The 22,565-nt window shown below is 37.6% G+C and overlaps 1 protein-coding gene across 3 annotated transcripts in view; it reads right to left on the bottom strand.

Annotated features, from left to right (window-relative positions):
• Nucleotides 1-9,066: 9,066 nt before the first annotated feature.
• The window catches only part of LOC126482311 (serine/threonine-protein phosphatase 4 regulatory subunit 3), a 137,239-nt gene continuing 123,740 nt past the window's right edge, over nucleotides 9,067-22,565 (bottom strand). For 2 of the 3 annotated variants that reach the window (XM_050106349.1, XM_050106350.1), the window contains exons 16-18: nucleotides 15,090-15,259; nucleotides 12,172-12,335; nucleotides 9,067-12,013 (exon numbers count right to left, since the gene is read on the bottom strand). In XM_050106349.1, the coding sequence (XP_049962306.1) occupies nucleotides 11,906-12,013; nucleotides 12,172-12,335; nucleotides 15,090-15,259 (442 nt within the window). In that variant the 3' untranslated portion in view covers nucleotides 9,067-11,905. The remainder of the gene's footprint in view (nucleotides 12,014-12,171; nucleotides 12,336-15,089; nucleotides 15,260-22,565) is intronic. The other variant, XM_050106351.1, reaches the window with a different exon arrangement.

The raw sequence follows: 22,565 nt of genomic DNA on the forward strand, positions 1-22,565 counted from the left end.
GTAAACAGAATGACAACACTCCAGAAGATTCCAGACCGCAGAGGAAACGCCTGCAACCGACGGTGGAGGGGAAAGACCACAGACATAAATATTGAGGAGCAGTCTCAGGTCACGTCTGATGAAGGTTAAGAGCTACATTACCAAAATATCGTGCAAGTACATTGCTGATATCTGGCAGAACACTCAACAACCCACGATGCCAATGTTATTTCTAATTCAGCTCTTCTGATTCCATGACTGTTGGGGAGCTGGTAGTAGGCAGCCAATCATCCTGCACACACCAACTAGAAATGACTATCCTGGCCCTCAGTGGTATGCCCCCCCCCCCCCCAAAAACTATTACACACCGTTAAAAATTGAATTCAAAGAGGCCCTTTTTAAGTAATTACCAACTGGAAGTCGCACTTCTTGGTATGGTACTGGTGCTGTTGTGAAATTAGAATTTAATGACTTGGAAACCAAACTACTTTGAAATTTATGCCTATTTGGCAAAATAACAAAACTACCCCCAAATTGAAAATAAGGCACTGACTATCACATATTCCATGAAGAAGACCCACACATATCACTACGGAATGTACTTTCGCTTAATTTGTAATTCAACTGAGAACTTATTGGTAATGGGGATACTGGATGGAGAATCATCAATAGACATAGAAGAAACTTCATGCGTTCCCCAGACACGTACTTGTACCCTTACTGTTCCTATAGTATATCAATAATTTGGCAGATAACCTCAAATTTTTTGCAGATGGTACAGTTATCTGTAAGGTACTATCTAAAACAAAGCTGCACAAATATCCAATCAGACTACGATAAGATTCCAAAGTGGCGCAAAGATCAGCAGTTTACTTTAAATATTCACAAAATGTAAATGTGTGCATTTCATAAAACACAAAAACCTATCATCCTACGACTACAAGACACAGTCAATTCTATTCAACAGCTCTTCCAAATCCTTTGCTGTCTGAGAGAATTACAAAGTTTGGTGCTTTTGTTTCCTCTCCTTGAACTTTAGTTTCTTTCTCAAAGTTATGCTTGGTTTTCATTTTCAATGTACAGATTGAATATAATTAGGAATGAGCTACTGCCCAGTCTCAATTCCCTCACTACTCTCTTTCTTTCATGTCATTTGACTCTTTGCTACTACTATCTCATTTCTATACAGGTTGTAGATTTTGTTCCCTGTACTTTACCCCTGATAACTTCAGAATTTCAAATTGTGTATTCAGTCAACATTATCAATTTTTTTCTGAATTGGAGAATGCTAGAAATATAGATATGCCTTTTTTTTACTCTACCTTTAAGTTCTAGGTCAGTTTTACCTCGGGTATCTTCCCCCAGTTCAGCTTCTGAGATAATTCATGTTAGTATTTTGCAAGAAACAATGCTACATCAGTTATAATGGATGGTTTTAGGCTGGATTACTGAGTTTTGTAGATTGTGTGTTGAAAGCTGATGTCCTCAACAGTTCTTAGAAGCAAGAAGTATTTCTTGCTTCATACTGGTTCTGCATTACATGACTTTACTGTTATATAATAAGGTTTCCTATATTATTGAGGAGGTTATTCCACATCCAATCCCTGCTTGCACAGAGTGTTTCATACAATATATATGCAGAAGGCAAACATAACAACTTTTTCTGTTTTTGAGAAAAATGACACAGCCAGCACACCGTTTTCTTCACAGCTCCTAAACTACAAATGTTATAGAATTAATACACGCAAATTTCTGACACTACCTTTTAAATATGGTGTTTGGAAGAGCTTTTGCCCTTGCTAACTCGAAAGTAAAAAGAAAGCATTCAGTCTAGTTCTCAGTCACGTGCAATGTACCTTCAAGAAAATATTCCTAAATGTCATTTTCACTCTGTTTCAAATGGCTGTTGGTAAGGGAGTGATGTTTGCATGCCTTACACAGTTGTATTCAGAGTGATTCCTGTAAAACTATGTACAATTTCACAATAATGATTTGTTTTGTGAATTCCATATTATACACGCATCTGCAAAGAGCTTATATTTAGGTAATAAATAATAATTATCACACAAAATAAAAACACTAAAATGATCAAAGTAAAGCTTGTATGCCACTGTTGCCTGGGAGATCTCTGGAAGGCAATTCATTGCGCTGTGAGACTTACAAGGGTTGCTGAATTAAGTCCCTAGAAATCCAAGAGATAGTGCTCATAGTATCGAAATGGTTTACTAGTAGTAAGCATTGTGTCACTAGAGTGCAACTAAAGCCGAAGTCATATTTATCACATGGTTTCACTGTCCCAGTTGACTGAAGCAACAAGCTCAAGTTTATTTTACAACTACGAAAAAAAGTTAGCTTTGAGTGGTGATTAAGCACCAAAACAGATCAAAGCTGAGTTGGATGAAGTTCGTGACACATCCACTCCCGTGTTTGCAACTGTTTGCAATTGGGTAAATGAGTATAAACACATCTGTACACCCACGAAAGATGAACAACATTTGGAATGTCCAGTGGCAATAACCTCCCCTGAAATGACAGACAAAATCCATGATAGTATGCTCTGAGTAATCAACGGATCTAAGTATGTGAAATAGTTGATGCCTCAGGCATATCACAAAGTACACTGTTTCCAATTCTGCACTTGAACTTAGGTGTGTGGGGGGGAGGGGGGAGGGGGGGGGGGAACCTCAGCAATAGGGGGGGGGGGGGGAAACCCTCAGCAATATGGGTGCCATGTTTGCTCTCAATGAAGAATAAACCACAACACTGGTCAACGTTCAGACTGTTTTGACCCTTTTCCATCAAACTCCTGCCCTGTTTCTTTGTCAATATATAACTGTGGATTAAACAGGGGTACACTGCTACATTCCAGGAACTAATAAACAATCAAAACACTGGGTTCTTGAAGACAAATAGGCTCTGAAGAAGGCAAATTCGGCCAGCGTGGTGACGGCCAGGGTTTGCTGGTCTGGATGTAGAATTATCAACATTGATTACTTCAAAAAGGGACAAACAATAACTGAAGATTGTTATGGATTGTAACAGCAGCATTGAGTGCACAACAAGCATGGATATACGCCCGTGCAGCTTCAATGGCTAAAATTATGGAATTGAAGTTTGAATTACTGCAACATCCACCATATTTGGTCCCCAGTGATTGATCTTTATTTCTAAACTTGAAGGAAAAAAAAAAGGCTTAATGAATGACAATTCACATTGAATGAGGTGGTTGTCAAATGTAAAATCTGAGCCACACTATAGCATACAGAGCACATGCAAGAGAGGGAATTTCATGTGCAAGCTTCACTAAACTGAAGTCACAATCTAAATCACAGATCTTCCCTGACCCAACATTCCATATTGCTAGCAGCAGATTTAGCAGATTCATTGGAGTCAGAGCAATGAGAACACTTCACACACTTGTGAGGGGGTGGGGGGTGGGGACGGGGAACACACCCTAGGGCACTCAAAGAAATTCTGGGAATACAAATATAGTTTCAACATAGCTGAATATCCATAAGTATACTTTTTCGAGGTCATCTTTTCACAGTGTTACACTCTGCTAACTGGAGGCATTTATGAATTCCATCCACTACAGTACAGACAAAAAATATCAGTCTGAAATTTGTGATGCACATGAACTGAGCACAATAAGAAGGATACATAAATTATTATAAATGACATACAGTAAAATTATATAAAAAAGGAAATTTACCATAGAAAAGCACAAAAATAGAAGGAAACAGAATGACTGGTAAGTTATCTGCAATTATCTACTGAAAACTTCAAGAGCTGAAACCCTAAGTAATAAATATATAAAATTTATCCTTACTTTCAAAATTTGTGTATCTATACCAGTATTTAGATATTTACCTGAAGATGGTAAGTACTGGCATGCCATTCTGTCTCTTCATTATACTGTTTCAAGAGACAGACAGCGTTAGCCTAAGAAAGGTATCAGAATTTAAGTGAAAAGTATCTTGTAATCTCCCCAGGTAGTAAGTGTGTCAGGAATGAACAAGACAAACTGTTTCTATCATAATGAGTTACACTTAAATTTTCAGTTTGGCAATATTGGAATTATTTTTATTGCCATTATGTTGTAATAACTGAAATTTTGTTATTGGAATGTAATATCAGAAAGAGGGTTTTAAGTCCAAACATAATGTACAGAAGAAGCAAGAAAACTTTAACAAAAATGATCAACTGATTGATCAGTTGTTGAAACAGGGCATATAAGTAACACTACAGTCACCTCCTGGTACAGCAAAGCTCATCATGAAATCCAGCAGAAACAATTTCAGTTGCCTCATTCACAAGCTAAAACAATACTGATTGAAGATACTGCTATGTGGCTTCCAATACAACAGAGGTCTATGCTCAAGATGTCCAATTAACCAATTTGAAATCTTAGCGAATGGTGTTCTACATAATTCAGATACTTTTTGCAATCATCTATTAATCCAGTTCTGCTAATGGCAGGATTGAATATAATTGTGTCAAGTGGATTGTATTAGTGCTGATGGGATAAATGTTATATAGCTGTGACAAGGTTATGAGTCAACAGTGGTGATTTGTTATCGCCAAAAACCAAATGTGCATCTATTTTGATTGGTGGAATAAATATTTGGATGGTTAGACACAACCAATATATATATATATATATATATATATATATATATATATATATATATATATATATATATATATATATATATATATATATATATATATATATACACACACACACACGAGGGGCAAATTTACTAATGAGATACTGACAATTGTAACTCACTTGGATTTTAAAATTTAATTTTACAACAAAGTGACATATATTTTGCAATGGTCATAAGAGATTCCCAGTCTGGATGATTTCCCTATCCTTCTGATGGGTTGGTCTTTGTATATGGTATACAACTCATGGTTGTATCTCCTCCTCCATCTTCCTCTTTCGCAGATTGGACTGATAATTCGTCTAAGCACCTTTCTTTCAAATGCATCCAGTGTTTCAATATCTTTAGCTGTTAATGTCCAGGCTTCAGAGGCATATGTAAGCACTGGTCGTATAAGTGATTTATACATAGTTAATTTCGTGGTACGAGTCAGGAGCCTTGAGGACAGAAGTCTTGTTAGGGCAAAATAGGCTCTGTTGGCCAGTATTAATCTCTGTTTAATTTCAAAGGAGGTATCATTTAGATGTGTAACTGTCGAGCCCAGATACTTGAAATGTTCAACTCTCTCAAATGTATAATTGCCCATTGTTATTACATTTGGCATATTTTCTCTATGTGCTTTTCCAGCTGCCATATATTTTGGTTTTTGTTCATTAATAATTAACCCCATGTTCCTACTGGCCTGTTCAAGAGCTGACATCATTCCTCCTATTCTTACACTACCTTGTGTTTCGCTCATTGTCATTCCATTGCTTTTTGGGTTCTTGCTATTATATTTATGTCACCTGCGTAGGCCAGTATCTGCACCGATTTATAGAAGATTGTTCCTCTGTTCAGAAGGTTTGCGTTTCTCATCACCTTCTCCAGGGCGGCATTAAAGAGAAAGCATGCCAATGCATCCCCTTATCGCACTCCATTTTTAATACTCACATGTGTTGGACATCATTCCTCCTATTCTTACACTACCTTGTGTTTCGCTCATTGTCATTCTCACCAGCCTTACCAACTTTCTAGAGATACCCAGTTCATCTAGAGCTTGATATAACTGCTCTCTATTTATGCTATCATAAGCTGCTTTGAAATCTATAAAGAGGTGATGCATGCCAACTCTGTATTCGTTTGTTTTTTCCAGGATTTGTCTTAAGGTGAATATTTGATCTATGGTTGACTTCCCAGGAAGGAATCCGCATTGGTACGGCCCCGTCTCCCTCTGCATGATTGGGAGTATTCTGTCAAATAGTATATTAGAGAGTATTTTATATCCCAAATTAAGTAGCATGATCCCTCTGTAATTGCCACACTCCACCTTATCTTCCTTCTTATATATGGGACATATGATACCCTCTTTCCATTGTTGGGGCATTTTCTCCTATTCCCATATTCTGGCGACCATTTTCAGAAGGCTTTGTTCCAGCTCTCTGCCTCCTTGCTTAAACAGTTCTGCTGGAATACCATCTGTCCCTGCCGCCTTGTTGTTTTTCAATTTCTTCATGGCAGTTTTCACTTCTTCTATATTTGGTGGGGTAGTGTTGTTGTCTAGGTCCTCTTCCACATTCGTGTCTGTTGGGTTCTCTGGTATAGTTATTCTAGGGTTGAGGAGATTATCAAAATACCTGTGCCATCTTTCGCATATTCCCTTCCCTTCACTTATTATATTCCCTGTCTCATCTTTTATTAAGCTTGTTTTGCTACCAAAAGGTTTCCGTGCCACATTCACCTCTCTATAGAATTTTATTACTTTATTTTTGCTTCTCATGAGCTCCATTTCTTTGAAACTTGCTTTCATCCATTCTCTCTTTTTTCTTTGGTGAGTCCTCTTTTCAATCCTCCATTTTTCTTTGTATTCTTCTACTATCCTCCTCGTACAGTGTGATCGCAGTGTCCTTCTATATGCTTTGTTCTTTTCTTCAGTTACTATTTCGCATTCAGTATCAAACCATGATGTTCTTACTTGTCTTGTCCCAATTCCAAGTATCTCTCTTGCCGATGTCTCCACCGTCGTTTTTATCGCTTCCCACTGATCTTCAATATTGTTACATTCTCCAGTGTTTTCCAGAATCCAAGTTATCTTCTCCTGATACTGTTTTCTTAGTTCCACTGATTCTAAATGTGATATATTATATTTCTGTGCCCTGGGTCGGTCTCCTTTCGCTGCGTTGCCCTCACCCATGCCCATACCAGAAAATTATCTGTACCTATGTTTGGGCCTCTGAGACTCCTCACGTCCAATAGGTCCAATTTGGGTCTCACATCTATCAACACATGCTCGATCTGGTTTACTGTGTTTCCATCCGGTGAGTTCCATGGTCCCTTATGAATTTCTTTATGTGGGAACAGTGTTGATCCTATCACCATATTTCTAGATGCTGCGAACAGTATAAGCCAGTATGAGTCAACAGTGGTGATTTGTTATCGCCAAAAACCAAATGTGCATCTATTTTGATTGGTGGAATAAATATTTGGATGGTTAGGCACAAATAATTAAAAAAGTTACACATAGCCATACACGAGGGACAAATTTACTAATGAGATACTGACAACTGTAACTCACTGGGATTTTAAAATTTAATTTTACAACAAAGTGACTTATATTTTGCAATGGTCATAAGAGATTGTTTTTAATTAATGTTTTAATGTTGAAGAATAGGAGAATTTTTAGTTACTTACAATAGTTCTTGATGTTAGTTCAATTTAGTGGCCAAAACACATTGATGCAAAACAGTGGACACTTGGTATTAGGAAATTTAAGTCTCCTCAAACAGCACAGGGTCACCAAAGAGGGATAAGGAACTTATCTGTATCCAACCTATACTAAAACTCTATAATTCAACATGAACAATGATAATGTGCTACCTGCTACAGCACCTGATACTTACATGTGGTGAGAGAAAACACAGTATCTTGTGGGCTTCACAAGCACAAAGCTATACTTAAACACCAAGATTTTAAGAGAATCACAAGTACTTGAGAAGTTTAAAAACATATAGTAAAAGCTTGTGGGACAAGATACCATTACTTGTGATATTTTAATACTGTAAGTAGAAATATCATACATGATATCATGTATTGATACCACCCCACTGGCAAGGATGACAACGAAACTGCAAGTTTCCACCACATGCTGATAGCAGTTGTGTGGGATCCAGGGGACCCAATGATGCTTGCCCGCTGAGCCAAGCCTCCAGTGGCTTGGATCTACAAGTTCCATCGGCTGCTCCAAATAGGACAGCCGGCAACAGACACACATCCCACTAATGGTTGGAGCCTCTTCTTCATGTGGCACTAGGAGCTTCTTCTTTGTTGACATTGGGAACTGAACTCTATTTTTGCTGCATTATTTTTAAGTGCAAGGCACTGAATTGCATAATACTATCAGTGATCTTTATGGAAGGCACAAGGAGAACTAAGGTGTATTATAAATTTGGAACATTCTCATACCAAAGGTTGACATCGATCCACCCCAAATTACATGACGAGATGTGAATGCTACATTGGGCACAACTGTTCTGTCACCATATATTCCACTTGAGCTAAGGGGAAGGCAACATTACTGGTGTTCTGTCACTGCAAAATACACTGTTAATTTAACTACAATTGTAACTACAAGATAGTGAAACAATATTTGTGCCTCAATAAAATTAAAGCATATTGATACATTATGTAAATGAATAAAAAAGATCAGGCCTATTGAAACTTCAAGAAACTGGAAAATTGTCAAGCCGACCACATTCACACTTTTCTTTGCATTTTGAAGTACCATTTTTACTTGAAAAGGTTGAGCCAAAAGTTTCATTCGATGGGATTTACTGAACAGGACATTTTGACCACTTATAAGGCTGAAGTTTTCAGGCAATGACAAAAATGCCAATTTATTTTTTTGTCATAAAATCTGACCTCCAAAATACTGTTGCAGAAACTGCATTTACATTGATAATGCTGTGTCACAGGTATATTAGGAGCATATAATCTTAGAATTACTTCAATATAATAAATATTTGCATATTATAAATGAATGAAAGCAGATTATTGCACGCTGTACTTTGCCAAGAACCATTTCCAAAATACATGACTTTTTAGAAAAGGGCCATTTCTATTACTGTAAAAATAAATATCAAACTTTATGTACAGAAGCCATAATGATGGCACAGAGATGAATAAAAATAGCAATATTCAAAATAAATTTTTATCGAAACTATTATATAACAGTGGTACTGGGTCTGACGAAAACAAAATGAGCATACTGCAATTTAAAACTCTTGAATAATAATAAACAATATCCAAGGAACACAATTACTTGAGTACACATGCCTTTGTTTATATAGCTGCAAAGGAACTAGGACAATTTTTGTAACATGGTTCAGAACAGAAGTAATGAGCATATAATTTTGCTTGAGGTTTCCATTTTTATAAAACACCATTCACATCATTTTTTTTATTTTTTGAATGTAACTTGAGTACAATTTACAATTAAAAATTTCTCTCTGGATGATTCTACAAAACATGTAGACTAAATCTGTTATAGCAATGGCAATATGCTGTTAGAAAGGGATGACAATGGACGAGACGATGGAGAGTTAAAATAATCAGTAATGTTTGGATTTCACTTGGAATCAAGGAATCCAAACAATACTTGAGCCCAAAATTATTTTACTCTCCTTAATGTAAGTACAGAGTGTGAGGGTCCTGCCTCTAGTTTCATCTCACAAGAGCTGAGAGTGGAAGAGTTTCAAATCCATAATATGAAGGAACTGCATAGCTTCCCTTTCAGCTCAATGGGTGTCCCTCACTCCCTATACAAGTAAAACAGTGATGGTGGTGATGAATGTATGCATGAATTCACTATACTACAATCACTACTGCTGTATGTCTGCAGTGTCCAAACACAGACCTTGATAATTCAGTCCACTAGGTGAATGATACACCTGAACAACAAGCACAGAGAAGAATATCATGTCCGCAGAACTTTGTAGATTACATACAATTGAGAAAACAGAATCTGCGGTTACTCTCAGAAGCCTTCAAAAAACAAAGTGTATTTCGACAGGTAAAATAAAGTAATAATTGGCATCTGACGCAGCTATTGTTCAAATAATAACATTTTTCAGAATGTACTATCAGAAAATATGATGTGTACTGACAAAGGAAATATGGAGGAAAAATATCACATACATAATACAAAAACAATGAGTCCAATCATTCTAACAACTATGCTGATAGAATTATTGAACTCCTTTTGAACATTTTGATAAAAATTATTAAGCCTGGCACATACAATGTATGAATGAATGTTGAATTTACAAATACTCAACTCCTGCACAGAAGGAGCTACTTGTCAACCACAAATACTGTAACAGTGTCTTATTTCAGTGAATAAAAACAAAATTCTCTCTAGCCAGATAGTAACACGTAATTTAAAATTTAGGAACAACTTGTATATTTCAACTGTAACTTCCTCTATGTTATGAACAGAAAAATACCAAATGGATGTTTCAATTGCGTAACTCTTCCTAGACCACAAGAAAAGAAAAATATGAAATGGGAAAATAAAGTCTACAACTGCTATAGTCCAAACCCATTGCCCTAAGTACTTTGTAAACTATGAAGGTGATGAATCGATGCCATGGTCTGGTCCTCAGGCACTGTACAATATTTCCTTCCCTTGAAGCACTTTGTCACAACACCAGTACATCAACTGACATTTTAATGTCAGACACCTGTCTAATGTTACTGTTTCACTTTCTGGGATATATTACACCCAAAGAGTCACACAACAATTACCATGTATTGTGTTATTCTAAGTACTTTCTTTAAACACGCTGAACATGAGTCTATGACTGAACCATTCACACAACCCATTCAGGAAGTACTTAATACCTTCTTTATATACCTTTCAACAATGCATCAGAGACAGCCATCAAAAAGTGGGAATTCCATCTCCCAGCGCTTTATATACATTTGAGTAGTATAAATGATTATTAAAGTTCACCACTGTGTTACTGCTATCACTGTTTCATCCAACTGTCATATGTTCTGTGCTACTCAAGAATGTCCACACTGCACATAGCACAAAATATACAGAATATAATGGCCATCATATTTACAGGTCTGTCCTTAAAGCCATGACCATATTAATTTTATACGAGCACAATTACAGCAGAATGAACAACCCAATTTCAAGTCTTATCATTGTGACGTAATGCCACTGACTCCAGAAACAAATGACAGGCTGGCTCTTACACAGAGTACTTATTACACCAATTACACTGTTCAGTAATTGCAGGTGAAACTCTATGTAGGAAAAAGGAAATGCATGTGTTTGTGATATGTAAGGCAGTGCTGTACCTGAATTTGTAAGATATACTTTCCCTTTTTCATCGAAAATGGTAACAACTAAATAATTAAGCTGAAATACTCTGTTGCATAGTTGAACATGGAGAAACTTGTGCTTCCAATAATGTAGATTTAAAAATGAAGTAATAACTAATAAATTGAATTGACTTTTTGGCCAAACAACTCTGCATTTAGGTTACAGTTCTCACTCAAATAGTTTGATACATATACACATCAGAAGTTCAGATTAATCACACATTTTACACACATGCTCATGAAAGGGACCTAAGATAATTTTGAACATTTGTACCAGCTTTCTTCTGAAAACATTGAGATGCCACATACATATCCATATCTCTTGATCTCTCTCTCTCACACACACACACACACACACACACACACACACACACACACAATGTTCACTGCCCTTTCAAATATGCTTTCAGGACAGTTCAAGAAAAGCTAGTCTACCAAACCACAAATGCCTAGTCATAATGATACAATGATGAGGCATATTTACAATTGTGTTACTTTGTCTTGTCCTTCACACTGCATCATTTCTTGTATTAACAATAACAAGTACATAATGAAATCGTTTGTAGTTTGGAAGTGCAGCACTGGGAGGCTGTAAGGCAGTGAAAATATTTATGAGCTCTGAAGTTTTACTTGTGACATTACACCTTGTTTCAAAGGTCCTGCACCTCTACCCAGTGAGACATGTACTTCACTTATTTTCACAAGCACAGTAAAGGAACAATAAAGAGTTCACCAGACCGAGATTTAAAAATGCTATCTACAACAACCAGTCACTTCTGAACTTCACAACTTCACACAGAACTGACTGTAGTTTTACACACTGTTGAGGTATACATGCCACTTTCACATGACTGTACAGACTTGTAACGTAGCATAACGGAAACAGAACACTATGTCAACCGGGCACGTTTTGCTGGAGATGTAAGAACGTCAGTTCCTTCTTCGTCTTCTTCTTCATCTGAATCTCCCTCATAATCAACCAACGCCTGAAAAACAGACTGTTGATATAAACAGATAAGGATTATGCGATATGCAGCAATAGAACTTAGAGCAACATAATATGGTTCAGCCTGTTGAAGTGACATAATTATTTATTGAGCTTTTATGTTAACACAGTTTCTGTAATGCTAACCAATAAATCCACTTTTAGACTCACCTTCTTGAACAGTGTTGTTGATTTTACGTCACCCCCAGATGGACTTTGAGGAGAACCGCCCGTTGCGCTATTTGTTAAATTGTTATTTAAGATTCCTCCAGTTTTACTGGTACTGTTTATTAGTTTTGGACCATTTCCCTCTGCCTTTTTGTCAATTATTTTACCTAAAAAATTGAAATTATTTCATTTCAATAATAAATTTGCAACTTAAATTTAAATACTATTCACTCTACATTTTACTAGTCAAAACAAGGATCCATCAATACATTTTCTAACCTGCTTTTTTGTATATTTTTTTCTTTTACTCTGAATTCAGATGGCAATGACAAATAAAAATCAAAGTCAATCACTCCCTGCAACTGACTGACTGGTGGCACATTCATATATATACTAGTTTGGAAAATTGTAGTTTTACACTGAGCTGTCATTCTTTTCTAAAGCACGTAACCTCACACATACACTCTAACAAACACTCCTGGTGACACTGTTTATGACTGGATGCCTGAGAGGAGAGGAGGAGGAGGAAGTGGTGGTGGTTTTGTGTGTGTGTGTGTGTGTGTGTGTGTGTGTGTGTGTGTGTGTGTGTGTTACTATAAGATGTGGTGTAAAAGGTAGGCAGCTAAGGAGGGCTTAAGGGAAGTACTAGTAGGTAAGACAGGGAAAGAAAGATGGCTCTCAATACTCAGTGGCAATGATAAAAAAGAGTATGAATTATGGTAATAATCACAAGACCAAAGACCAAGATTGTGGAGAAAAAGTAAGAGAGGGAGGGAGAGAGAGAGAGAGAGAGAGAGAGAGAGAGAGAGAGAGAGAGAGAGAGAAGGCGTGGGCTGAGAGAGATTAATGATTAGTAACTTAAAAGTCGAACACAAGCCTGGAATAAACAAGGATATGCCATAAAATGGTTCACAGCCATATTAGAAGCTTACTCCTCTCAAACAACAGACCTCAGTGCCTAAACTCCCACACCAACTCACTTAATGCAGTTTTCAGTACACTACTGCACATCATTCCTCCGACTGTTCTTAAAATAAATTCATGACTCTTGTCATTACATTGTCCAAGGCAGCTCAACCGTGTTCCTTACAAGACAGAATTTGTGTCAAATACCTATTTTATGTTTTCATGTGGTCCAGACTTAAAACTGCAAAATTGAGGAAAATATTAAAATCCCCAAAACATGAGAAAAAACACATGTAATTGTTGTTATGATTAAAAATTGCAATCCTCTTCAATATTTTCTATAAAATCTGTCTAAGTACGGAAATTAAATGTACAATACAACGTTTAAACACTACTTTGTGGTAATAAATTTCATCAGTTCTTACAACAACAAAAAAATCACTGATGTGTGACAGCAAGAAAAAAACTCTCCAAAAAATTGAAAGTGGTATCAGCGTACATGATAATCGAGCTCTTTTCAGACACGCTATGACCACAAATTATACGTTCGAAACATGCATTTTTGACGCATCATCCTTTGTGCTCACCCAGAAAAAAGCAAAAATTGATGAACATGTTGAATTAAACCAAAAACATCACAGTAGCTAAGTTGTTAAACCATAAGCATAAATGCAGATATCTGCTTAATCACATACTTTGTGACCATTACTGTTATTGTTTAATGCTTTTCTTACAAGCTGCACTTCATATGCTCACCACTGTTGAAGTGTTATTTCAGACTTGATGAGAGGAGCAGAGATGTGAAAAAATGAGTTTACTTCCCAACTGAGATGTTAGAAGCTTATTAGAAGCTAGCTCAGTGAATTTCTGTACACTGTAGCACCAGAGCTTTTTTTCATATTTATAGTTCACACAGTTTCTCTTCATGCCCTCTATCACTGCTGCCAATTTTTATGATCTACAGTGTGTGGCGCAAAGTATATTCATGAGTAGTGTATATAGTTGTTGCAACTGTATCACATCAGATTTGAATACGGAGGTCTATAAAATGTGCTATTGCAAAACGATTGTTCTATTTCCATGTGACATCTCTGTCATAGCACATCATCTGCACGAAAAGTTTATTTTCAGCATTTCACAAAATGCTTTCACCACTACTTGCACTCCTGTCACTGAAGGGTCACTCCTCCTCTCCACACATCCAGAAGATAAGCTCATTTTACATTTGTTAGTGTGGTGTGGTGGCTGCACTGGCTATTGATGACTTAACACGTCGTCAGCCAGTAAGAGTTCTCTAGCCGGAGATGGGCTATGTTTCCTCATTACGACTGGGCATATTCTTTGAGGTTCAGTGTCTGAATTTAAAAGGTTGATGACTGATACTGTTAACTGAATGCAGTACACTGGAAATACATGCAAAAAGATGAGACTGAGTTATAAGTGGAACAAGAAAAGGTGGTGCCTGGGCCCCTTTGTCACATATTGGCTCTGTCTGCAACGCTTTGCGTCGACTGTCTTGTTTTTTCCATTAACACTGCAACTTAGCAGTAGTTGTATCATAATTATGCAGTGAAGCTAAACGTCACAAGCTGTGTTGGCAAAACAGAGTGGACTACCCCAGCATTTCCTCTCTCACATCTCCTCTCTCCACAATGGCCCAAAACATTCCCTTAATTCAGCAACCATCTGTGGTGCAAATCATCTTACTTTCGAGCAACTTATAACTTGTTCAGTCACATCAAATGTCAATAAGAAGAAAACGAGATGAAGTTAAACGAGACATCGAGTAAGAACTTAGAATTGAGATAAACCTTATTAGGAAGCAATGTAAGATTGGGGAATTTTTAGCATTATGGGTTTTTCACTGGGGGCTAAGAATATATGGTGCAGAATCACAAAAAGTGTAACACTGGAGAACGTAAAATTTGAAGTTCCACTGTATAATATTAAACCTCTGCTTAAATTTACCAATGACTAATTTTTTTGGACAAATTTACACATTTGTAAATACTTACCTATGGAGTCCAAATCTGTGTCCAGCTTCTTGCCAAGTATATCATTGGCTGCAGGTACAACAGCTTCACCATCGTCAAAATCATCATCTTCATTGAACCAAATTTCTTCTTCCTCTTCAAGCTGGCGCTGATCTCTGCGGTATCTACTATTTCGCAGTATTGAAGGCACACTGTATGACAAAAATAGCTTATTTTTCACAGTCCAATTTGACAATTTAATCTATAATAGCTTTCTTCTCCAACAGCATTTATGGTAACAAACTCTATGTATAACTTTTTGAATGACTTTTCACAACTACAAATGCCTTCGTTTGCTTTTCTGTCAGATTCAGGTTACAAGATGAGTACATTTCTAGAGTACAATGAATGACCAGCATAATAATTGAAAACTACAGATACAGGGTGTATACGCAGACAAGCAAGGGAAATTCCCGGATTTTTCCTGGTTAAAAATACACTTTCTCCCAGATGAAAACACACTTTTTCCTTGTTTAGTGACAGTATATTTTTCCTGGGAACTGTAAAACTTCTCAATCATTTGAATGGTTATGTTTTTACACACGGGCACAGAATTTCCAGGCACTTTAGGATATGAAACTCAGGGAGAAAACATGTTTTGGAAAGATCTTTGATGTGCAGCAACATGTACACTGCATATTTTTGTACTATGAAAGTATAAATTCGAATTCCAACAAACACCACAAGTTACTTTCCGAACCATTGAAATCGAGATTGTGATGCGCTTTTGTAAGCCAGTCATAGCTCATGTCACATGATCTCGCGAGCTGATGACAGTGGATATTCAGAGCCTAGAACACGTGATGTAGTCAGCCAACAGCAACATCACATTTAAGTAGCGCAGACACACAAACAGGAAAAGTTAATGTTTTAAATTAACACTATGCTGTCTGGCGATACCACAGTGGTATCATGTGCGAAATAGCGGTCAACGGCTGGCGACACCACAGTGGCGTCGTGTGCATAGTATCGCTCCGTAGCTGGCAACAACACAGTGGTGTTGTGAGCGTAGTATTGCACAGTGGCTGGCGGCAGCACTTTAGTATCTTTTGCATTCTGTTGGTGTTTTGTTTACATAACAATAGGTTACACAAGTCAACAAGTTTTTTGTTTTCGTGATTACTTGTGCCCTTTCATCATGGTAGACGAAAGAGACGATACGATATGATTATTTACAATGAATGCACGGACGTCTTGTCTGATGTTCCAGAGGACTTGGCTGATTGGGAAGAAGACGCTGACTATCAAAACAAATGAAACTGAAGTAGAATTGTCAGAAGATAGTGAAATACACCCAAGAAGAATTCAGCAAACGCTACGGTTGCCGACTGCTTCAGATGTATCAGAAGAAGAAGACAGTGCATAGTGGTCAGACTTTCATTTACTGAGGACAAATAACAAATTTGAAGGATCTCCGGGTTAAAACATATTTCCCAAAGATACACAGAGCGTTGAGGATATCGTAGAATTATATACTGGGAATGATCTATATGAATATATTAGCAATGAAACCAACAAGTACTACAGTCAAAATTGCATTAGAAGGAAACTGGATTTAAAAAATGCCAAATTTGTCGATGTTATGGGACCCAAAAATGGTTTGAGCTTGCTATCCTTATGGGAATTGTAAGAAAAGCAAGGATCAATGACTATTGATCAAAGAATCCGTTGACAGACACACTGATATTTCGCAAAAGATGTCCCGCACCCAATTCAGATAAATACTATCATTTTTACTTTTTTCTGACAACAACAATAAACCGGATAATGCTGACCAGCTTTTCAAAGTGCAATTCATAATTGATTATTTTTCCAAAAAGTTTAAAGAAACCTTTAATCCAAGTCATAACATATCAATTGATGAAGGAATGATACTGTGGTGTGGACAGTTAAATTTTTAAGTTGACAATCCGTCGAAAATTACGAAATGTGGCATACTCATTCGGATGCTGTGCGATTCGAATACGGGATACATTTCCCCATTCAAGATATATTCTGGTGCTGGGCAGCCTTTAGAAAGAACACTGATGGAACTATTGAGACCTTCTTATGGAAAGTGGCATCACCTCTACAGGGATGATTATTATAACAGTGTAAAACATGCATAGAAGTTACTTGAACAGAAAATTCAAGTTTGTGGAACGATATGGCAAAATAGGGGATTTCCGGAAAAATTAAAGCGCGAAAGTCTATGTGTTTGAAGCTTGTCATCAACGGAATGGTGAAGTACTCGCACAGATATGGAGAGCTTCAAAAATTAAAACGATACGAATGATCTATACAATACATAATGCCACCTTGATTGACATTCAAAGAAAATGAAGAAAAGCCAATTACACAATTAAAAAAAAAAGACAAAAAAAAAAACTGAAAGTGTATAAGACTACAACAAATACGAGGGTCGGTCAAAAAGTAATGCCTCCCATTTTTTTTCTACTTAAAGAAATTAAGTTAAGTGAAAAATTTGAATTTGGCGCCATTCCTCAAACCTTCTTCTGCAATCCACTGCAGTAGTAACTTTCTGTGTCAACAGGTGGCAGCACAGCAGAAGTTTGTAAGATGGCCGACATCGATGTTCGTTTGAGACAGCGTTGTGTGATTGAATTCTTGAATGCAGAAGGTGAAACGCCCATACGCATTCATGAAAGACTGAAGAAGGTGTATGGTGTTGTGACAGTGGATGTCAGCACTGTTAGACGATGGGTTCGTCGTTGTAAGGAAGCTGAAGGGCAAACACCGTTGACTGACGAAAAGCGGAGCGGCAGGCCGGTGAGTGCAGTGACTCCACACAACATTCAGCAAGTTGATGACATCATTCGTGGTGACCGTCGGGTGACTGCAGATGAAGTGTGTCGCATTATTTCTCTTAGTAAAGGCAGTGTGATCACGATTATTAAACAATTGGGGTACTCAAAAGTTTGTGCACGGTGGGTTCCAAGAATGTTAACCGATCAGAATAAAGAGGCAAGGAAAACAATAGCCTCCCAACACTTGCAGCGCTTCCGTTTGGAGGGAGATGAGTTTCTGAAAAAAATTGTGACCGGGGACGAAACATGGGTGCATTTTTTTGAACCCGAATCAAAGAGGCAGTCAATGGAGTGGCGTCACACAAGCTCGCCGAGGAAGAAAAAATTCAAAACTGTGCGATCGGCAGGGAAAGTTATGGCAACAGTTTTCTGGGATACAGAGGGTGTGATTCTGGTTGATTTTTTGGAGCAGGGATGCACAATAAATTCTGTTCAATACGTCACAACCCTCAACAAACTTAAAGCACGTCTTCAGCGAGTTCGCCCAACAAAATCAATGGCAGATGTTCTTCTTTTGCATGACAATGCAAGACCACACACCAGTCGTCACACCTCTGACGAGATTGTCAAAATTGGATGGGAAGTTTTGCCTCATCCCCCATACAGCCCTGACCTGGCACCATCAGACTTCCATCTGTTCGGGCCACTAAAAGAAGCTCATCGTGGGATTCATTTTGAAGATGAGGAGGCCGTCAAAACATCCGTGCGTGAATGGCTTAGGAAGCAGAGCTGTGATTTTTACCGTGCTGGGATACATGCCCTTGTTCAAAGATGGACCAAAACTGTAGAGATGGGCGGAGATTACATTGAAAAATGACAAAATGATCCTCAATGTTGTGGTTTTCAACCTATGTAATTGCATTTAAATTTCCTGACAATTAAACGTAGAAAAAAAAAATAGGAGGCATTACTTTTTGACTGACCCTCGTACATGAAAGGAATGGATCGGGCAGACTAATATTTGAGCTATTATTCTATATACAGAAAAATTATAAAATGGTTAAAAAACTTTGCATGTACCTCTTTAATCGTGCAATATTTCAATACAGACCACATGAGTCTCCGTTTCAAGATTTTTTATTGAAAGTGTCTGATTCATGGATAAAAGACCATGTACCTGCTTCTGAGCAAAACTTGGAGGTTGCCACTACATCGCGTACGTCTCTTCATGATCCGGTTGACAGACTTTCCTGTCACATAAAGCAACTCCGGCTAACAGCTATTTCTGAGATGAATATATGGAAATGAAGGAACTGCCATGTATGTTCCAAAAACAAAAAAAAGGAGAACAACGAACTTAACGTACAAGTCTTGTAGAGTTGCGTTATATCTTGGAGACTGTTTTGCTGCATATCATACGAAAGAGAAATACTAAGTACCAAAGACAATGCAAATAAAGAAGTATATGAAACAAACAAATTTTTTATTTATTTACGTATGTATATCTTCAGAATTTTATGAAAGTAGAGGAACAGGGTTGTGAACTTATGAGAACTAACGATGAGATTATTAAAACTTAACAACTTATAATTTCCCAAGAATGGCCGGCAACAAGCCAAGTAATCCAAATTAGCGCTGCCGGCGCGAAGCGAATACATTTGTACAAGACGTGCAGACAGCAATGTGTTAATATACATAGTGTTGCTACAAGAAAAGAAAAGCTTTCACATATAATATTGGTCTCTATAGTTAAAAAGCTGCAAGAGGGGCTGAGCTTTCACATTTAATGTTGATCTTTTTTGTGCATTTTACACTTTAAGATATGTCACACAAATGCGCTAGTAAAATTTTTAATGACATAAATGTCTGATCTTCTGATGCCTATTAGTCGTTTATTTCCACTCCGGTAGTCTGAATCTATGGATTTCCCTAGTAATTATAACAACGCTGATTATTTGCAAACACAATCAACCACATAATCAGACAGCGATTGGTGTTCACCTGTTCGGCTTTACTCCGCTCAGCTCATATAGCCCCGTTCCGTTTTGCCTGCAGGAAAGTTTATTTCTAGATGTGACGAGGATTCCCCTGACAGACACATAATGTACACTATGCACACATTCAAAAATCAACAGGGATGGGTTTCAAAAATTATGTGAATAATCGGTAGACAAATGTGCGCTGGATGCAAGGCTCTTTGTGAAACAAGGTTTCTCCCCTCAAGAATATGTATCCCCCCCCGAAATTGCATTCCAGGCCAGATACCTCGATTTGTCCCCCCCCTTCCTAGATCCGGGCCTGCTGCGCGTGTATGGATCTGGCAGCTCGAACGCACCAGTAAAATTTGTCATGGTTGCATGTAGTAGCAGCTTGCTGTGACTGCTTACACAGCCAAAAGCCACATTTCTGTAACCAGAAGCGGGAGAAGTTACTACTCATACATGACTCAACTGCGTATGTGCAGGAGCCTCCTCATAACTGCTAAAATGAATCTAATGTGAACAGTTGTGACGTCAAGCTCATCGGAGGCAATTTGTTGTTATGAAGCATTGCATAGTCTTCCTAAAGCCTTTGACACATTTTGCTTTAGGCAGATGCTTGCATTAGCACTGTGTTTTGTTGTTGTATATGGCGCATTTCCTCTGCAATTTGAGTTTTATTTTAGTTTTTTCTCTCGTTCATGTTTTTTCCTGCAGTATTATTCTGGACTAGTGGGATACAATAATATCCTTTGTTAGAGTATAGGTACTTACAAGTCAAAATTACAAAAATTTAACTGAAAACTAAAACAATGAAAAATTCCTGGAATTCTAAAAAATTCCCAGGATTTTCCCAGTTTTCTTCCAGATGAAAAAATTCCCTGGTTTTTCCCGGATCTCCCGGGTCGTGTACACCCTGAGATACATTTGAATTGATGCTGTGCTGAGTGGTCACACTGGAACAGTGAAAGAGCTTTTGTTCATAATGTATCCTTTCCCAAACTCCGTCCCTATTGATTAATCAACCCTCGCAACTTTGAAAGGATTCCCTCTAAATCTTGCAAGACCATAGTGTACATTAATATTTTGGGATTAAGAGAGACCACTCCCCGAAAAGCAGAAGCATTACAATATTGAAAGGCACACAAAAAGGAAAGGAAACTTGCGAGCTTCTGGAGTTATTAGTCAATGAGTTACAGTAAAGCGCGCACGCGCACACGCACACACACATAAGTGTCTATGCCCCTCAATTGTGCCGGTTAGACGTGGACTGGTTGTGGTGGGTAGAGGAAGAGGGAGAGGAAGGTATGAGGCAAGGAGAGGGACTGGGAGAAGTATTGGTCAGTAAGTAATCGGGTGAAGTTAATGTCATATCCATGGGATCTGGGCAGAGTCACATTTTCCCCAGGGACATTAACTTTCTGTGTTAATGGGCGGAGTGACAACCATCGGATCCTGAGTTGTTTTCGGTGTTTCTTCTGCACTGTTTTTTCTGCACCGAATTCCTTCAAATCTTAATTCTTGAATTCTTACACTATCCTATAATATCAGTACCTAGGAAACTAAATATGACTAAAAGATAACTGACTTAAGAGAAACACAGATAAACAGCGATCTCTAAACATGAAAGGCAACGAATAGTAAATAGTATTAGTGGAAAACATCATATGATGATACTATTCAAACATAATGATATCTAGACGACATGCACTGAACATAATCGTTTATGTGTGTATAAAAATATAGTATAAACTAAATGACTAAACAACTATTCTATCGTAGTGTATAATTTTCTATTTAGTATAGAATATTTTATACCTTTTATGAAATGTGAACAAGATGGGAGGGTTTGCATTGGTTTTGGAAGGGAGTGGGTATTACAGATTAAAGCATGATTTACACTAACACACACACACACACACACACACACACACACACACACACACACCACCTTTCAAACGACCCTTGCAAACAAGTGTGACTGATTCTTCACCATCTGCCGTTCCATAGGGGTTGCTAAGATTTCCTTTGGGGACTTCAAAGGCAAAAGTAAGCATTTATTGGATGTTAAGGGCAGATAGGCAAGACCTGAGAAAGACTGGCTTATACTGTGCGAACAGAGGCACCAAGAAGGGGATTCACCTGTACCATAGGAAAATAGGGAGTTAATAGGGGCGTACCTACCAAAACAGAAGGAGGAAGTGCACTCATAGGGTCAACCCATATGTAAGGTATAGGTACTGTTCCTAAAGGGAAAAGGACAGTGTCGTGGCAGAAGTCACACATTTTGTAGGAATTATTCTGGTAAACTTGAATTCTATATTCCACTAGCATTATTATGTTTTATGTTCATGTGTGTTGGAAAAAACAATTTCATTTCCCCAGAGTTCCGCCAGACTACAAGCTACTGTAGGTATTGAAACTATTACGTACTAAAGAAAAAATAGTACAGAAAATTAGAATAAGAAAGAAATAATTAGGTGTCTACTATACCTGGAGTTTGTGATTGGAAATCAAGAATGTTGTCCGCATGATTCCTAACTCCAACATTAGGTGAAATGCTCAGATAGTTATTATCAAAACAAAAAAAGAAGAGCTCGATATTAAGTACATGATTACTAAAACAAATATAATGTATACTGATTAAAATGTAAATTAGCATTATGTGAGATATTAAAGTACATAATGAATATGTTTAAAATATCGCGAAGTCGAGCTAAGGGGAGGGATAT

The sequence above is a fragment of the Schistocerca serialis genome, chromosome 5 (assembly GCF_023864345.2).
Source record: "Schistocerca serialis cubense isolate TAMUIC-IGC-003099 chromosome 5, iqSchSeri2.2, whole genome shotgun sequence".
Lineage (NCBI taxonomy): Eukaryota > Metazoa > Arthropoda > Insecta > Orthoptera > Acrididae > Schistocerca > Schistocerca serialis.